The sequence below is a fragment of the Cornus florida genome, unplaced genomic scaffold, assembly GCF_030987335.1.
Source record: "Cornus florida cultivar Cherokee Brave unplaced genomic scaffold, ASM3098733v1 CherokeeBrave_3.0.0_Hap2_Chr09, whole genome shotgun sequence".
NCBI classification, from domain to species: domain Eukaryota; kingdom Viridiplantae; phylum Streptophyta; class Magnoliopsida; order Cornales; family Cornaceae; genus Cornus; species Cornus florida.
Window position 1 is genome coordinate 73,177,190 of NW_026775579.1, and position 17,753 is coordinate 73,194,942.

General features: G+C 34.5%; 2 protein-coding genes across 3 annotated transcripts; one reads left to right on the plus strand and one right to left on the minus strand.

Annotated features, from left to right (window-relative positions):
• The first annotated feature begins 1,099 nt into the window (after window positions 1–1,099).
• Window positions 1,100–3,920, plus strand: LOC132274393 (glycolipid transfer protein 3-like). Of its 2 annotated transcripts, XM_059775666.1 has the most exons (6): window positions 1,100–1,280; window positions 1,750–1,805; window positions 2,030–2,160; window positions 2,263–2,398; window positions 3,354–3,497; window positions 3,695–3,920. In XM_059775666.1, exons 1-6 carry the CDS (start codon window positions 1,100–1,102, stop codon window positions 3,728–3,730), a joined length of 684 nt encoding a protein of 227 aa, XP_059631649.1. In that variant the 3' UTR covers window positions 3,731–3,920. The 2 variants fall into 2 exon arrangements, with proteins under 2 accessions (XP_059631649.1, XP_059631648.1); XM_059775665.1 differs by lacking the exon at window positions 3,695–3,920 and having other exon boundaries at window positions 3,354–3,615.
• A 1,053-nt stretch (window positions 3,921–4,973) lies between these two features.
• Window positions 4,974–16,865, minus strand: LOC132274392 (vacuolar protein sorting-associated protein 45 homolog). The gene is made up of 13 exons (XM_059775664.1): window positions 16,391–16,865; window positions 14,175–14,376; window positions 13,942–14,021; window positions 13,160–13,387; window positions 12,774–12,899; window positions 12,621–12,701; window positions 12,357–12,498; window positions 12,035–12,213; window positions 8,856–9,011; window positions 8,300–8,407; window positions 8,087–8,208; window positions 5,939–6,070; window positions 4,974–5,557 (listed from the first exon to the last, which is right to left on the minus strand). The coding sequence occupies exons 1-13, from the start codon at window positions 16,478–16,480 to the stop codon at window positions 5,497–5,499; spliced, it is 1,707 nt and encodes a 568-aa protein (XP_059631647.1). The 5' UTR covers window positions 16,481–16,865; the 3' UTR covers window positions 4,974–5,496.
• Window positions 16,866–17,753: the final 888 nt, after the last annotated feature.

Sequence of the window (17,753 nt, forward strand, 5' to 3'; positions counted from 1 at the left end):
TCAGCGTGCGATTCTTTCTGCTATAGATTTGCATTTCTCTTACTTATGGTTTGAATTGGATGCTAAAGTTGTGATGGACAGGGTGTTATGTGCAGTGTCTTGCCCGTCTGATATTGCTTCTATCTGTTTTGATATTACTCGGGACTTGCGACAGTTTGCATCGGGTAAGTTGACTCATGTGCGCTGTCAGTGTAATCGGGTGGCTCATGCTTTGGCCGCTCTTTCGCGGTCTGGGCTTGTGTCGGATCAGTGGTTGTCTTCTGTTCCTCCTTCTGTTGTCCCTTTTGTGGTGGCAGATGGTGGGTCTTAGTGGGTTTTTGTTGTTTGGTTGCTTGTGTTGTGGTTGTCTTTGCCTTGGACAAAAAATAAAAAAATAAAAAATAAAATAAAATAAAATTTTAAGATATTCAATTCATTGCATGAAATGTCAAACCCTAAGCATATATTTGCATATGTGAGTTGATATATATATATATATATATATATATATATATATATATATATGTATGTATTGCCCCACGGCATGGTTTATGATGGAATAACTACCGACCGATCTGCAACTGCCATCTAGTACCCAAGAACGGACTTCATATATTTTTTATTTGCAAAAAAACAAAATAAGAAAAAGAAAAAAATTATAAAATGTCTCTATTTTTAGTTCAGTCACTGTTTCAACTGATCAATTAATCATTTTCCTTTTGTGGTCTGATCACTTTAAGTAGATACAAAAAATGAAGGATTATATACAAAAGTAATAGTAAGAGGATAGCTGGTAGACGATAACTTCAAGGTGAAACATAAGGCCTTAATCATATATCAAAGAGAATATATATATCCTATGAATATTAGAATACAAATTTGAGAAATTAATATATATAGTTTAGTTCAGACCTGATCAGGTTTCTTGTGAATAATGCAAATTTTAAAGCCAAGCTCCTATCCTCTCTCTCTCTATATATATAATATATGTATATGTATATCAAATTTAACATATTAATATGAAACTAGATACACCTAGTTGAGAGTGATATATATCTAGGAACAGGAAGGAACATATAAGAATCAAGAAGAAAAGGAGAGAGTCTTTTGAAAAGAATAGATGATTAAGAGGAGAGAAATCGAGAAGGCGGAGACACCGAGTTCAGAGATAAGGTCTGCCATAGAAGAGCTATCTACGGTGGTGGTGAAGGTTAAACCTGATGTTGATGATGATGATGTTGATGCCCATATCCCCGCCAAGCCTTTTCTGTTTGTCTGCAAGTTGGTCATTCAAGTTCTTGGTTGACTCTCTCTCTATATATGTATATATGTACATATATCTCAAATTATGACATGGCTAAGCATTATTGTTCTTGTGATCGATCAACATATTTATATATATATATATTAAAGGCAAAAGGAATTATCTTTTTTATAATTTTTTACTTGTATATCATGAAAAACAGGTTAGGCAAATGTATATTTTGTGGGGAAAATAAGAGAATTTTTTAATTTTGCAAGTCACTTAATAACTTTTTTATAAAAAAAAAATTAAATTTCTAATATCAAATAAACAAGAAATTAAATATAAGAATTCATTTGCCTTTACATTTGTTTTCCTTTTGTCTTTCTTTCACTAAATTTTCAAATCATCAGAATCTAAACCTTAACTATCTGTAGGTTAGTGCTACATATGTTTTAATTGTATGTTCTTTTTTTTTCTTTTTCTTTTTCTTTTTCTTGTTTTGTCCTTTTTGGTCCTTTTGGCAGATAAAATAGGGCCAACAATGACTGTTCTCAGGCAAGACATTGATCAGAATATTCAGGTACATGAAAATCAAGGCATTATAATTAAATAACTGAAAAGAGATTAGAGATTGTATATATTTGTCATTTTAAGCAGCTGTTATTCCCTACAAAATTTTCATGCATGAACAAGAGAGCCCTTTATATATATATTTGATGTGATTGTCTCTCTTATTCTAATTTTATTAGGGTAATTATGGAATTTCAAGCCCATGTATTTAGCTTTCTTTCATTTCATTCCTAGAGATTGGAGAAGATCCTAGAATCTGATCCTTCACTGTACTCAAATTTGGTTGAGATATTGAAGAAAGAGGCTATTGAAGGCAATGCCAGAAATAACACCAGCTGTAGTAGAGCCCTTGTTTGGCTTATCAGGTAAAATGAAACAATGAGACCGTGGTTTTGTGCAAGGCCAGGACATTTTAGATATGCTCAAATTTTTCAAAGTAAAATTCTAAACATTGTATTACTCTGCAGATCAATGGATTTTATGGTCAATCTATTACAATTATTAGTGAAGGATTCAGGAGAGACTATGGAGCAAGCAGTGGAAGAGGCATACAACATCACCCTAAAGCCATGGCATAGATGGATATCTTCAGCTGCATATAAAGTAATTATACACTTCTCTGTATATCTATGCTTCAACTTCCTTTTTCTTTTCTTTCTTTTCCGTAGAAGTGTTACAGGTTGGTGCTTGCCCGTTTACTCAAAAGCTTAATCATATTAGGCAGTGCTACATACCCACCCATTTATACACATTTCATTTTCCATCCGAAACTAATATGAGACAAATACCTCTTGTAACATTCTCTTCCCTCCGAACTCGCAACGTCCTTGTTGCGCCTCGGACCACCCTACCTACCTTGGGTGAAGACCTGAACACCCTCTAGGCCGAGAGTTTGGCCTGACACCGGATCAAGGATTAGGTTTGACTCTGATACCAACTGTAATGAGTGAGCGTTTGTCCATTTACTCAAAATCTTAAGCTATTAGGTAGTATTGCATACCCACCCATTTATACCCATTCATCGGAATCCGATATGGAACAAACACCCCTTGTAACAACAAGGGCGTACTTGAAGCCCAAACATTAGATTATTTAAGTTTACCTTAGTTGGAGAAAGAATTTCGTGTACAGTAATGTGTCCCGTCGTCGGTGTTATCAATCAGTTATAGTTTGTCACATAAATAACAGTACACTTACTTTAGCTAGTCTTATCACTACTTGTTAGCATTTAATCCATTAGTAATACTGTGTCATCAATATCCTAAAGTATTTCTCGCTCAGTTGAGCTTTGTTAAAGCCATGTATAAACCTCTCAATAGAGTTGAGCATGATGTTGTTGTGGCTTCTTTTCTTTTTCTTTTTTGTGAGTAAGCTTCTGATGATCATCCTTCAATCATGTAGCTTGTAAATATAATTGAACAAGCATTACATTGAAATTGGCCTGTATCAACAAGATTTCACAAATTCTTTACAAAGACCTCTAATATCACAAGTAATTCTTGATTGATCGGCATATTAATTTCACAAACATATATATATATATATGTATTGTTTGCAGGTAGCAATCAAACTAGTGCCTGATAACAATACATTAATGAATATTATGATGGCGAAAGACGAAGACCGTGAAAAGCTTAAAGAGGAAATGAAGGCTTTGATCTCATTACTGGTGCCTCTCTTAGAAAATATCCACTCCATTTTGGTAACCCTATTCATCCACCTTATTCCTTGTTTGACACAATTATAACTTGTTCTTCATCATCAAGTGATCATTATGGCTATGTTATCTTCTAATAATTCTTCTGATCCAATAAGGAATATATATATATATATATATATATATATATATATATATATATATATATATATATATCTTCTGATGCGCTTTTAATGTTGCAGGGTTCCTATGGTTTGGATAACATGAAGTCTCCCTGAGGAGAGAGAATGTTTGAAGAAAACAAAACAATGTACAGAGTTCAGTTTCATATAGAGTGTTTTTTTTTTTTTTTTTTTCAATCCTTCCCTTTAATGTAGATATATATTATAAATACAAGTATATAAATAGCTCAGCTTGGTTTTTTTTTTAGGTAAAAGGTAAGCTTTAGCTCAGCTTGTTTTGTTATAAAGCAAATGTCATAAACACAAGTAGCTTTCTATTATGAATCTTGTAATATTAACGTAAAGGAACTCAAAAACAATCTTGTCATTGCCTTATTCTTTCTTCTTTTTCTTCTTTTTGGAGAAGGCAATTTACAAGCACATGCCAATACATTTCATCATTAAATGGGAATGGCCACATTAAATTTTTCAAGCTACTTTACCATACAAGTGCAATTATTTCTTCTTGTGATTCATCTCTCACAAGCTAAAAGTCTCAAGTTCTGAAAACAAGTATTTTCTAATTTAATTTTGATTAATAAAATTTCTCAGAAAAATGAAATTTTGTACTGTTTTATTTTTTTTAATATCTTGAAAAACAAAATCCAGTAAGACCTAGTTTTTTAAAATTATCTTCTATTTTTTGGTAGGTAGCATACAGATTGCTTGATTTCATATGCTAATTAGAGCAGTGGACTTCTATATATCTTTGAATACTTCTTAGCACATACTTATCTTCAGTGGATAAACTCATGATCTAAAAAAGCATTATGTTGAATACTTCTTGGCACAGACTTGTCTTTCACTGGATAAGCTCATAACCACTAATTTTCTAATTATGTAGTTATTCCCCAAAATAAATAAATAAATTAATTAATTAATTAAGTTCGGTTACACTTGGCACATTAAATTTGCTCACTTAGGCTCTCGAGTCTTGACACAGTCATCATCATTTGTTAAGGAGAGCCTCACAATTCAAATTTCAGAAACTTTTCATATATTGTCTATTAACCCCATTAAACAACCTTAATGAACCTAGATCACATAAAGTTGTCTCCACTCACTGAGGAAGAGGACGACTCCCTACTTTACTCAACCAGATGTCTACAAATCAAGAAATTCCGTACTTAACTCAACCAGATGTCTACAAATTGAGAAATTATTATACGATCTGGGACTACATAGACCAACCAATCATAACCACACATGCAAGGAAAACACTAAATAGCCACACATGTTAACATTATAAACCAATAGTACTATTATAGAGCACTATATGGGAAACCTAGCAAGAAGCATGTTATAGAAATATGGAACTAGAGCAACATAAACATTTTTAAGCAATTGATAACACCCTGATCAAACTGCAGAATGTTCAAACTTCAGCAAAACGTTTCCAATGCAATAATTGCCCCTAGTGTCAGTTCTTTTTTTATTTTTTCCTTCAAAAAATCATTATTATACAAGGATACATACAACAATAACGTATAAAAGAAGACAAAAAGGATCCTTAACAAGTTAAACATATATTTCTTTTATCCGGAAAGTGAACTCACAATATTCTCTAACTCTAATGTAAGATTAATCCTCCAAGTTGGAGTTGGTCTTCAAGCCGTTCACCCCAGACTGTGTTCCCTCCCTACTCCTATGCAAATAAGTAAAAACGGAATTCGATATTATGAGCCGATTGAAGATCTCACTTCAATTCCCACGCAGTGTCAAATGAGTATATACCATTGTTGGAGGAACACAGATCCCATATAAAGCCGCTAGCACTTTTCAGATGCCTTTTCTAAGATGCTAGGTGTGGCAAGACGTAAACTTCAGACCACACTGGCAGTGGATCGAGCAATCCTCTGCGCTTCTTCAAGGTCCTTCAAGAACCTACATTTCCAACCAAAATAAAAATGGCATCGGATAATATCTTATGCAAAGGTAAAACTAAGGGGGAAATGGGAACTCTTATAATTAGAAATATTAAGTAAAATAATCAAGAAATCATGTGGACACTTTAGGTGGGGGAAACTTGAAGCCAACTTGAGGGTATGTAACCATACAAAACAAATTTTGCAGATTCCTAACTTAATGTAATGCAAACCCCACCCTAGAACTAGATTCTAAACTCTGGGCCTTAGTGCAAGAAAAGGAAGGGTGTATCAGGATAAGCAAACCCATGCTAATCCCATGCCCTACCAGCATCAATAAACTTTTTCTTCATCCCTACTAGTGTTTCTTTGTAAAGCATAATGATTACTTGCAACAGACCTCTTCGAATTAAGGACTGCAGAACCACCAAGTATGAAGCGAACCCCGGAATTGGTGGCATTTTGTAAAGCAACTGCACGTGACTCCTCATATGTCGTCCCTCCAACAATGAACACCACTACCTCCTGTGGCCTGCCACAGTCAGATATGTGAGACAATAATATACCAGAAGTTCTACTTACCAAAATAAAAAATGAATAATATGCCAAAACTTCCTAACACATTTTGTTTCTTTGCAAACACAACCTCTCTTTGATCAAATTCACAATAAAGGTTATCTTGTATCTAAATTTGGTTTAAAATCTGCTAGCTCTGAAAAAAAGAATAATGGTCCTTACCCAGGAATAGGAAATGATCAAGAGAAGGATGAGGTAAGCTATATAGGTAAAAGAATTGAGCAGCACCTTTGCTCACAAAAGATTTGAGGTTAGACTCTTAAAGATGTTTGACAACTTGATCAAATCAACCACCCTAGGTACTAAGTAGGGCCCGCCATCATGCATTAATATAGCAATAGATGAAAAGTCCATAGTCATGCAGCTTGCCTCAGTTAGGCCACTTACAATCCTTCTCACTCTTTATCCTCTATTGAAAGTTGGAGATATTCTCAACCAAAATAAAAATAAAAATAAAAATTCTGATTAAATTACAAATAATTTTTTGATATATTTTCACCAACCCTTACCTCAAGCAATATCTCCTCCTCACACGAGAGGTTGAGGGTTTATGCCCTCATTGGGGCAATGTTGGGTGTAAGTTAGGTGGGTATGTGCTACCTGCCAATTAAGAAAATAAAAAGAGATTTCTCGTCGGATTGGCGAATTATTGGGTGTTGCTCTTGCGCAGTGTTATTAAAGGCCCAAGGCCAAGGCGCTAAAGGTCCTTTGGAGCCTAGGCGCTAAAGGTCCTTTGGAGCCTAGGCGCGAGGCGCAAGGCGAGGCGCGCGCCTAAATGAGGTGAGGCGCACAATTGAAAATTTAAACTAACATAAGGAAACATCATATCTCATAAGTCATATCAATATTCTAAAAATTAATATCAAATATAAAAAAGTAAATCCATCCACTAAACAAGCATCCAACAACCATAAAACAGAGCACAAATTTGTTTTCTTGAAAGGCAAAGCAGAATTTGTATTTTTGAATGGCAAAACAGAGCACAAAAAGAAATATATCTGTTAACCAGAAATATATATATATATATATATATATATATTTGTTAACAAGAAAAGAAAGTGCATAGCCAAAAAATAATAATAAGATGCAGAGACAAAATAAGTAGATGAAGAGAGAGAAAGTGTTAAAGAAAAAAAGGAGAAAAAACAGAGCCCAAAAAAAAAAAAAAAAAAAAAAAAAAGATAGAGAGAAGAGAACTAGACGAAGAGAGAGATGTAAACAAAGATAAGAAGAGAGGAGTAAAGGAGAAGAGAGAGACGAAGAAGAAAGAACTGACGTTGCCTCGTCGTTCATCTCTGCAACTAGGGCTTCGTCGTTCATCTCACTCTTTCTCTATTCGGTTGACACTTTGACTCTAGGACTTTCTTATTTGCTTATTCTTTTGAACAAAAATTTCTTCTCTCGTATGCTTGGGCTTTCTTATTTGTTTATTAAGTTGCCAAAAGTACCCTTTTTGGCTTAAGAAATAGAATAATCATAGTTTTTTTATAAAATAAAAAAAAAAAAAAATCAGTGAGGCACACTTGACAAACAGGACGAGGCGCAACCAAGGCGCGCGCCTAGTAAACATCAATGAGCTTGGGATGACAACAGGCGCTATACCTGCATCTCGAGCCTAGGCGTGCATAGGCTAATAACACTGCTCCTGCACAGTTGGTAATCAGGATGTTGTTGTGTCCTTACCCTTTATTATACCAATCATAACCATTAGAAAAAAACAGTAGTCTAACCATCTGAATTTTTTTTCTTCCTTTAGTTAAATTAATTTGGTCACTAAATAGATTATACTTCTATATTACTTGAATCTTCCAGCATCAAAACCCTAGCAGACTAGCAGTGAAAGGCAAACTGCATCAAGTCTAACAACCGTGGATGCTTCCAACTGGAACATCAAAAGGACTTTCGCCTGATCTAGAAAGAAAACATAGATCCCACACCAGTAACTAAGAGAGAGTAACTCATAGTAACAAACCTGCCCTGCTGAAAGTGATTCCCAACATATGGGTATTCTACATCTCTCAACCTTCCCTTCGTTATGCTTTCCATGGTTTGGAAGAGAAGAGGCTGGTGTTGGGTGTACACATTCTCAACCCCCTGCAACAATGAGAAACCAATCTTTCAGCATCCAGAAACTTTGTTCCCAAGACAGGAAAGGGAAAAAAGTACAATTCTTTTTCCAATATACCTTGAGCCCACGGGCCACATTACGAGCAATATTGAAGAGATCTCGGTTTCCAAAAAGATCCCCGGTACGCTTATCGACACCTGCTTGCTTCAATAGGAATTGCACAAGCTGTCACACCAGCAAAGATAACAAACTTAGTTATATTCTTATGTAGCCAGGAGCAATGAGCATAACAATTCTTTGTATATCTGACTGTGGTCCGCGCAATTGAGATTGAGCGAAAAGTGATCATGATTTGAAAAGCAATTAAACAAAAAATTGAACTTTTGAAAGGGGAAATAAATAATTTAATTTGGAGGCTTCTTTATACAAAATAAAGAAATTGTTTCATCCTGAAATTACCAAATTATATTCCCAAAAATTTTTTACCAAAAAAAGAACATTAATGTGATCAGAGAATATACACCACCATCGTTGATATTGCTAACTTTTAAAAGTGGGTGACTATGACCCACTTAACATGCATGCACCAACCAACATACGTGTAGGTGTGCAACACAAACAAGGGAGTCAGCATACATGATGTGGCATGGCAGGCTTAAATTAGTTCCATTACCCCAGGCTTATACTTAGGAGACCGAGAAGCCAACTTGTTGAAAAGCTGCATCAGTTGAACGGGACTCTCCTTCTCATAGCGCAAAGCATACAACATCACTAGGCGCAGACGATCAATATCAGAGACACTTTCGTTGTTTAGAAGACTCGTCACAGCCTACACACAAGCAAATTCAGCAAAGGTAGTCATGTTGATAGTTTCCCATTCATTGCTTAGATAAATGTTAAATAAAATATTAGGCATGTATCGAACAGGTAGGAAAGTAGTAACCGTGATTAATCATCATGAATGTAAGCAATGGTTTCTAAAGAATAAAAACAAAAGAATTGAAAGAAGTCAAATATGAACATGCTGTAAAATAAAATATTAGGCATGCATCGAACAGGTAGGAAAGTAGTAAATGTTATTAATGATCACGAGTTCAGGCAATGGTTTCTAAAGAATAAAAAACAAAAGAATTGCAAGACGTCAAACACGATCCATGTTATAACTACTCGTCGTTTATGATACACCTAAGAAACCCATAACAAGCATCTTATGGTTAATTTTATTCTTTAAACGAGATTCTAAACATTCCAAATAACATGCAACAGCATCTCCTTAGATCAAGCTTTCATTTTAAAAATGAACGAAGAAGTCTTCCTTCATATGAGCAAAATGAACTTTTCTAATGTTGTTATGTTCAGTATGTGTTTCATACTTAAGCTCTCAATTTGTAGTATTATCTGACATTCAGAAAAGCATAAAAGCAATTACTTGTCAGGTGGTCCATCCTGAAAAAGAAATCAAATACACAGTTCTGTAAGTCCCGTTTGATTGAGGTGAAGATGATACGAAATACAGATATCTAAGAAGATAGTGAAAATTACTTCATTCAATTAGGTTACACTTACCTTCAACAGTCAAAGCATTTCATAACACATGAATTTATTTTTTATTTTTTGATACATGAATTTTAAATCATATATCACATATTATAATAAAAGTGATAATTAATAGACTTTTCTAACAGGGATGTAAATTTACAGCCAAGTCATTCAGCTTAGAATTCAAATAAAGGTATTTAAATTTCAAATTATAAAATATTAACAGTTATGATGAAGGTAGGATGATCCCCAGGTAATAAACACTTAACACATCATACTATTTGCTGCTGAAATGGAAAATAAAAGCTGTAGGCCAACTTCCCGAGTGACTGAACATTATTCATCTGTTCGGAATATTTTAAATCACCATGAATAGGAAATCAATTGTCCGTCACTCGGTTAGAATAAAACTGGCTCCAAACATGGTGCAAACAGTAAAACATAATTCATGTAAATAAGCCTGAAAAATCAAGACAAAGCTTTGTTGAGTGAGAATGGTTTCTTAGAAGGGGGATTGGGGTGCAGAAGGAAGGAAGATGTACATCAAATGCCACTTATGTACATTTGTTTAAGATGTCACTAAAATGTTAAATGTCAGGTTTCATGAGACTAGTCAACTTGACCAGTACAATCCTTAGCTTAGAATCTCCCCCTAAGAAGTGGCTAAATTATTGAACAAGACTGAAGATGAGTTTATGCCAACTGACCTCACTGTCAGCGGCTTTACTGGAGCTCCTACTCCAGCAAAAGGGGTTCTGTCTCTAGAAAAAACTGTTGGCAATAAGACCTCAGTGGTGGCGTTCTTTGTAATAGAGACTGGTGCGGCCTATAATGCTTTGCTTGGCCGTGACTGGCTACATCCTAATTGTGGAATTCCATCATCACTTCATCAATTCTTGATTTTCTGGAATGGAGATGAGGTCGAAATTATATGGGCAGATAATCAGCCGTTTGTGGCAAGTGTAAACTTGGCTGATGCACAACTTTATGAGGATGATGTCGGCCCCATAAGGCTGATTGCTGGCAATATTCACGGAATGCCTAAGGGGAATACCTGGGAGAAAGAAGTGACCCCTAGGGACATAGAAGAACTTTGTAAATAATTTGAGTGACTGACCACCGTGTTTGTGCAAAGGTCAGATACTAAGGCTGTTTTGACAGAAATGAATGATGAATAAGCAACTCACCAAACAAGGGGAAAGGGGGCTGGTCCTATTGAAGAGTTTATCCAGACTTCGAGCCTATCTGACCGAAAAATGTTTTATGCTGCTGGAAGAAAATTCGGGTAATTTGACTGACCTAGCTGCTGAACAGCAGGAGGTTAATGATACAGAGGCCGAAGGCACAATTCAGTTAACAGACCTAAAGGCTGCTCCCTCAAAGTTGGAAGACATAAGAAGTCAAAATTATACACATACACCCCATGTTTGATATAGGACTTGAACCCTGCAACTGAAGATAACACCTAGAGATAATTCAAAATTTGCATTTACCTCTCTGAACTAATCAAAAAATCATAAATACAGGTTCCACTTATCACTTCCTAAAGCAAGCTATTAATACTAAGATGAAAGCCCCGCCTGTGAGGCTATGAAGAGAGAAGTTAACCAAATTTCATATATGGTGTTTTATAGTTTAATCATTGCTACATGACACTCCGTCAAAGTTGCATTAATGCTATCAATGTGACCCACACCAATAGTGAGCATAAATTATTGGGTTTCCCCACTTGTTCATACATAATACCAAATTCAGCTCACATTAAGAATTTCTCATAATAAAAAAACCTCAAACATCTTACAAGCACCCAATTTATGCCATTCATTCATTTCTTTTTTGAAAGAAAATTTTATGCCATTCATTTGACACCTACATCAGAACACAAAGTGTCAGAGACTCGGAACTAACATGTCAAAAACTTTTGCTAGAGCTTTTTTTTTAACAACAGATACAAACCTATAAACAACAGTAGAAAATCTGTACACATTTGTACAACCTTCGCATGACAGTTTGCCTCCTATTTAAAAAATTCTCCAATCTTCTTTCAAAAAATTTCATGCTCCTTAATCTGGCATTCTTATACTTGTTCTTCAATTCATACACCGTGATCATACACATTACTTAACATGTTACAACCATGTCTTCCATATATGAAATTATGATGACATTATGGTTGTGACATTTAAAATCATTTGTGAAAAATGGAAATCTAAGAATAAAGTATTTTAGATTCAATAGTAAGTACAGAGTCAATGTAAATGGTATATAGTCAAGAAAAAATGACTGAATTACTATAATAAAGCAGAAAATTACCTCAAATGCTGCCCCTTGCCCACCATTGCAAGCCAATTCTTGTTCTGTTTGTGAAACTACCATAAGTTTTCTCTCTTCAACTATCTTGCTCATTTCTGTAACTAAGGTTACATGCTTTGAAACATTGCCATGCATTTTTCTGTATTCCGGGTAGTTATCAACAAATTTGGCCATGTCTTCTGCAGAAACCCAAAGAGTTTGATGACTCAATAATTTGTCAGCTACTGCCATACTTTAACCACCATCTAAGTGATCACTGATAATAGTATTGATAAAAAAAAGATCGCAAGCACTAAAATTTCCATATTTGCCTCATACAAACCTATGGTCTGAATGTTCTGGTTACTTTTTGCAACTTGCTGAAAGTCATCTACCATAAGTTTAATATTCATTCCGATATCTCCAAAATTCTCATACATATTAGCTTTAAAAAAGGCATCTTGTTCTGATGAAAGCACAACCTCCTGCAAGTATAAATAGACACAAAAATAAATAAATAAATAAATAAAATAAGATAAAAATGAATCGTCATGCTTAAAAAGTATAGAGATAAGAGTTTGCAGCACAAGGACGATTAGAACTAAACCTGCTGATCCTTCGAACCCTTGTTGATATTTCTCAAGTCAACTTTATTGTCTTGAATACCAATCAACTCATGAACCATAGCCTATGAAAATTAATGGCACAGATGAGATGACAGGAATAACAGTGGCAATTTGGTAGTCATCACGAAAAGTACCTGATATGTCCACTGATTCAGCAATGGAGTAACAGGGTCATCCCTCCTATCAATTACTAGCAATAAGGGAGAAATTTCTGTTCGTCTGAAATCAAAAAGCCCACTTTCCTGCTGGTACATCAGTTTCTGACGTAAACAGGGGAGAAAGAAAATCAATTACTTGCAACAGTAAAATCCACAAGAGAATCTAGACCCCTATAACCCAAGGCAGAAATACTAAAATCGATAATAGATGTATGTATCACATATCCAATTCTAAGGAAATAAACAAAGATAAAATATGCAAGCATGTAAAATAAAATACAGAAAATTCATTCATATCATTTATGTAAGTATTAATGCAAGCAATATCCAAGTGACATGTTGCAGTTTGCAACTTCTCTCACCGCTGCCTCCTGTGCAATCCTTTTAGCAATGTCAGAGGTCCGCTGATATCGAATAACAGGTCGTCGTTTTAATGCCAAGAAAATTGCTGCAATACCATCAACAACTCGTTCACAGAAGTGCTGCAAATTAAAAGGATCTACAACCGCTGGGAGCATATACATGTGGTTTGATTGAATGTTCAAACTGAAATGGTAAGGGTCATTTGCAACAAAATCTGCAAAGAACTCCTGCATAACCAAAACAACAATCATATGAATCTCTATTTGAAAACTATAGCAAAAAGTAAACAGTGTCATTTCTATAACTAATGTCCAGTATAATAATGTAATATAACAATTTGCTAAACAAAATGGACGATAAAGCTCCAAACTGCATTTAATTGTGTCTAACAAGAAGAACTGAGGAAATAGAACCAATTTCCATGAGCAAAAGATAATGGGTATCTTCAATGTTCCCTTAAAAAACTATGCTTCATCTTTATGAAATTAAATAATTTAATATACATGAAAGAAAGAAGCAGAACGAGGGATCATGCAAACAACAACAATGACTACATCAAGATACTTTATATATATATATATATATATATATATATAAATAATTTTAAAAAAAAGGCTATAAATTTTTTCAGTAATAGTTAATCCTAACAAATTTGGCATCTAAATTCAGAAAATAAGTTTATAGTCAATTAAGAAATCTAAATTGTTGTGAAAATGGACAAAAATATATAGATAGATGAAAAATCTGGTTAAGCAGCTAAGAGCAACAAATGCAGAATCACCTGAACTTGCTGGACAACTTCATGTTCATCTGAATCGGCTAAAATATGAAGCTGAGTATCCTTTAACATATTGGATAAAACTGGAAGAGAAGCATTGACATAGAAAAGGGTACTTCATTCAATAACTCACAACAAAGTCTAATAAAATTTGTACAAATGATTAGTCTTTCCAGTTTCCACTAAGACTGTCATGTTATATTTTTTCTCTTCTAATCCCAATAAAAGTAACTTACAAAGATGATACTCTCCGAATCTTGGATTGGCCAGCTGACGTCGCATATGCTGAATATTCTCCGATATCGGCCGAAGAAAGTAAACAGCTTTTAGATGAGACATGGGTTCCTTTGACTTGGAAATGGAATCTACCAATTCGACCAAAAATACTTCTTTTTGTAACAGCTCCAACTGAGAATACACAACACTGACAATGCTAACCTGGAAACAAGAAAATCACATAACTTACTTTTATTCAAAGATGAATATAAACTAAAATTAGAAACAGATTAAATTAAACATACAAAATGCACATTTATGTTCCTTATATGATAGACTCGGTAAAACAAAGCATGTAATAAATCACATGAACTGATGAACCCTACAAAAATAGAATCCCAAAATCTTGTTATCAAGCAGATAGAAAAGAAAATCTCTGCGAACAATGGTATTAAGTGAAAGGTTTGACTTACCAAAGGACCAATTGGCCTAGCAGTATCACCCCTTCCTCCCCAAAGGGGAGGTCGGGGGTTCGAACCTCGGTGGAGGTAGGGTATGTGCGTAATTGCTTTAACTTTCAAAAAAAATTAAGTGAAAGGTTTGATTTACCAAAGGACCAATTGGCCTAGCAGTATCACCCCTTCCTCCCCAAAGGGGAGGTCGGGGGTTCGAACCTCGGTGGAGGTAGGGTATGTGCGTAATTGCTTTAACTTTCAAAAAAAATTAAGTGAAAGGTTTGATTTAAGAGAGTAAGCTCAATATTTACACCAAAATAATAATAATAATAATTAAATAAATAATTTGTGGAGCCACACAATGTCCGGATTTGCTTGGATCAAAGACTATTAAAGCAAATCTTTGGTTAATATGGTGAGGAAGCTGAAGAGTTGCATTTGTTTATCACCTCTAGCATGAAGAAAACTGTGGGACCTTTTCAGGATATGTCAAAGAGGAATTGCTGCATTTAAAAATATTACAGACTCTGCTATTTCAAGAAAAATATGTCAAATTGGAAGTTCTATGTGCAATGAAAAATACTCAGACGCTAGAGGTAATGCTGGGATGAATTTCTTGCTTTGCTGACGATGGTAACCCATTTTCTGGAATCGAGTTGCTTCAATAAAGGGCTCCAAGTGATGCTGTTTGCTGCAGAGTGCAGACTTATTTATTGTATTGTCTATGTTGTATTCGGTGAGGGTCTGTCCCTTGGGTAAGCCATAGTTTGGGTGCAATTATTGTACATTTTTGTTCTATGGACTCTAGCATTTTCTCTTACTGTTGAACCTCAACTATCCAAATCAGTTCCCCCCCACCCTTTGGTTCCAAAAAAAGCAAATTCCTCAAAACGAAATAATAATTGAATCCCACATCCAATGCTGTTGCTTACTGTTCACATTAACATCTGCCCTGATAATGCATTTAAGCCATTCTAACGCAAATCTGATGAGCAGCTCGAGGGATTTGAGGTTGCCCCCCCAACCTCTATGTCTATGGGTTTGGGTAGCATGTTTTGGTATGGAGGTTTGGTAGGGAGGGTTTTGGGGCCTTTTGGGGTACCCCATCTTCCGAAATCTTAAATATACAAGTGATTCATTGCACATTTCCCCAAGAATGATCATCACTTACTCCATTCCATATTCAATAGATTCATTACAGTCTAAGGATAAGCAACGGTAATGATACTAATTTGCAAATCACTATGCAACACAATAAACCTGAAATCAGAATGACATTTATTTTGACGGATTGGCTCACTAAACAAAACCCGTAAACTGAAATAGAAAAAACCTGCTGCCAATCAATGTATCAAGTTAAGAACTCTGAAAGACTGGTAACGGAATGCAATTACCCATACATGTAATACTATCAACAAACATTATAATTTTTTTTACCGACTGAATCCATCTATTCAGAAAACCGACTCTCCCACGGCATTCTTGATGCATTCAAGTGGGACTAGGATTACTCAAAATTAAAAGCATTCAACTAATTGCTAATTCCAGCAAAAACCAAGACAAACAAATATCAATCACGTGAAATTCTAATTCCCCTGTTTATGCGTACCGCTCAAACAATCCAAATTCTAACTAGTGTTTGTTCGTGTAAGATTTTAATCAGATTATCAATGTTTCTCAGTTAAACGAACCGAAATTGATCCGATCGCTAAATTAGACAGCATAATTGGAGGATAATCGAAATATTTATTCGAAAAATAAAGGGGGATTGTTGAGCTTACCGTTTGGGAATCGAGAATGAGAACCTTCATGCCCGAAATGTCCTGTAACATGCGATTGATGTAGTCTCGTACGGCCGATACGAGCACCATTTTTCTGAGATCGAGGGACCAGCAATTCGTGATCTAGGGCTATGATGACGATGATGAATGTGATGATGCAATATCAAGAAATAGTGATTGGACTTGCTCTATAACATATATACATATATATATATATAAGCTGTTCTTGAGAGATTTTTATGAATTTTGATCCTCTGCTCAGATTATCGTAAGAAAGTGCAGATCTGTGTAAGTGGGAATGTAACAGAAGACCAGAAGATGAATTGCTGGATTTGCAGTTGCAACTCAAGACCCGACTCTTGTTTCTAACCGGGTTCCAATCTAGGGTACCTAGTCGAACCCAATAAATTTTTTTTTTTTACTTGATGTTGTTTGGCAGGAGGGAAAGATGAGGAAGAGAGGAAAGTGAGAATGGAATTGAACAGTGATTGTTTACTTGATTTTTTTTTGTACTATCTAGTTAATTTCATATTTAAATCACAACTCTTAACTTTTTATTTTCTTTTGCCACTAGTTAATTCAAAAAATATTTTAAAAAAATTCTTTTTGTTGCACAAAGGAAATAAGCTATGATTTTTGCAACTGTTCTTAAATGTGACTAAATATATGCATTATTTTTAAATTTTATGTTTTTGAATTAGCATGTCACTAATCTATGATTTATATTAACAGTTTGCCCTTGCCGAAGAGGGTTTAAGGTTTCTTTTGAAGGTGTTTGAATCTTCTATTGTAGTGTGTAGTAAAGTTTTTAAATACGTTTGTTATACATTTTATATTTTAAGAGTGTTCTTTTCAACAATATTATTTTGTATTTTAATTCATTTAAATAAGTGTATAATACATTTGATTTGTGTAGAAATATAAAATGAAAAAATAGATTTAAGTGTATTGAAACAAATTACATCTGCCACTTTTATTTTAGAAGATTTGAATTTTTTCTATTATTTTGTTTTATTGATTCGGGATGTCTGGGATGGCACAAATCTTTAAGCCCCTCAACAACTCGACTACTTCTCGAAAATTCAAAAAGACACCTCATCACCTGGATCATGTAAGTTACTTAATTAATTTTAGAGAATTCAAACTCATTTTGAAGAGGTAATAGGGACTAAAATTGAGTACAAAAATTGAATGAGTTTTGCCTCAACCTTTTCTTAAAAAAAACATAATTTTTGTAGCCATATATTAAAAAAAAAAAAAATTAATTGACTTATTTATTTGGAATAATTTTTAGAGAAAAAATATTTATATTTCATTTGCTCGGCTATCATTGTGTTTTTTTGTTTTTTTACCGAAATAGTTT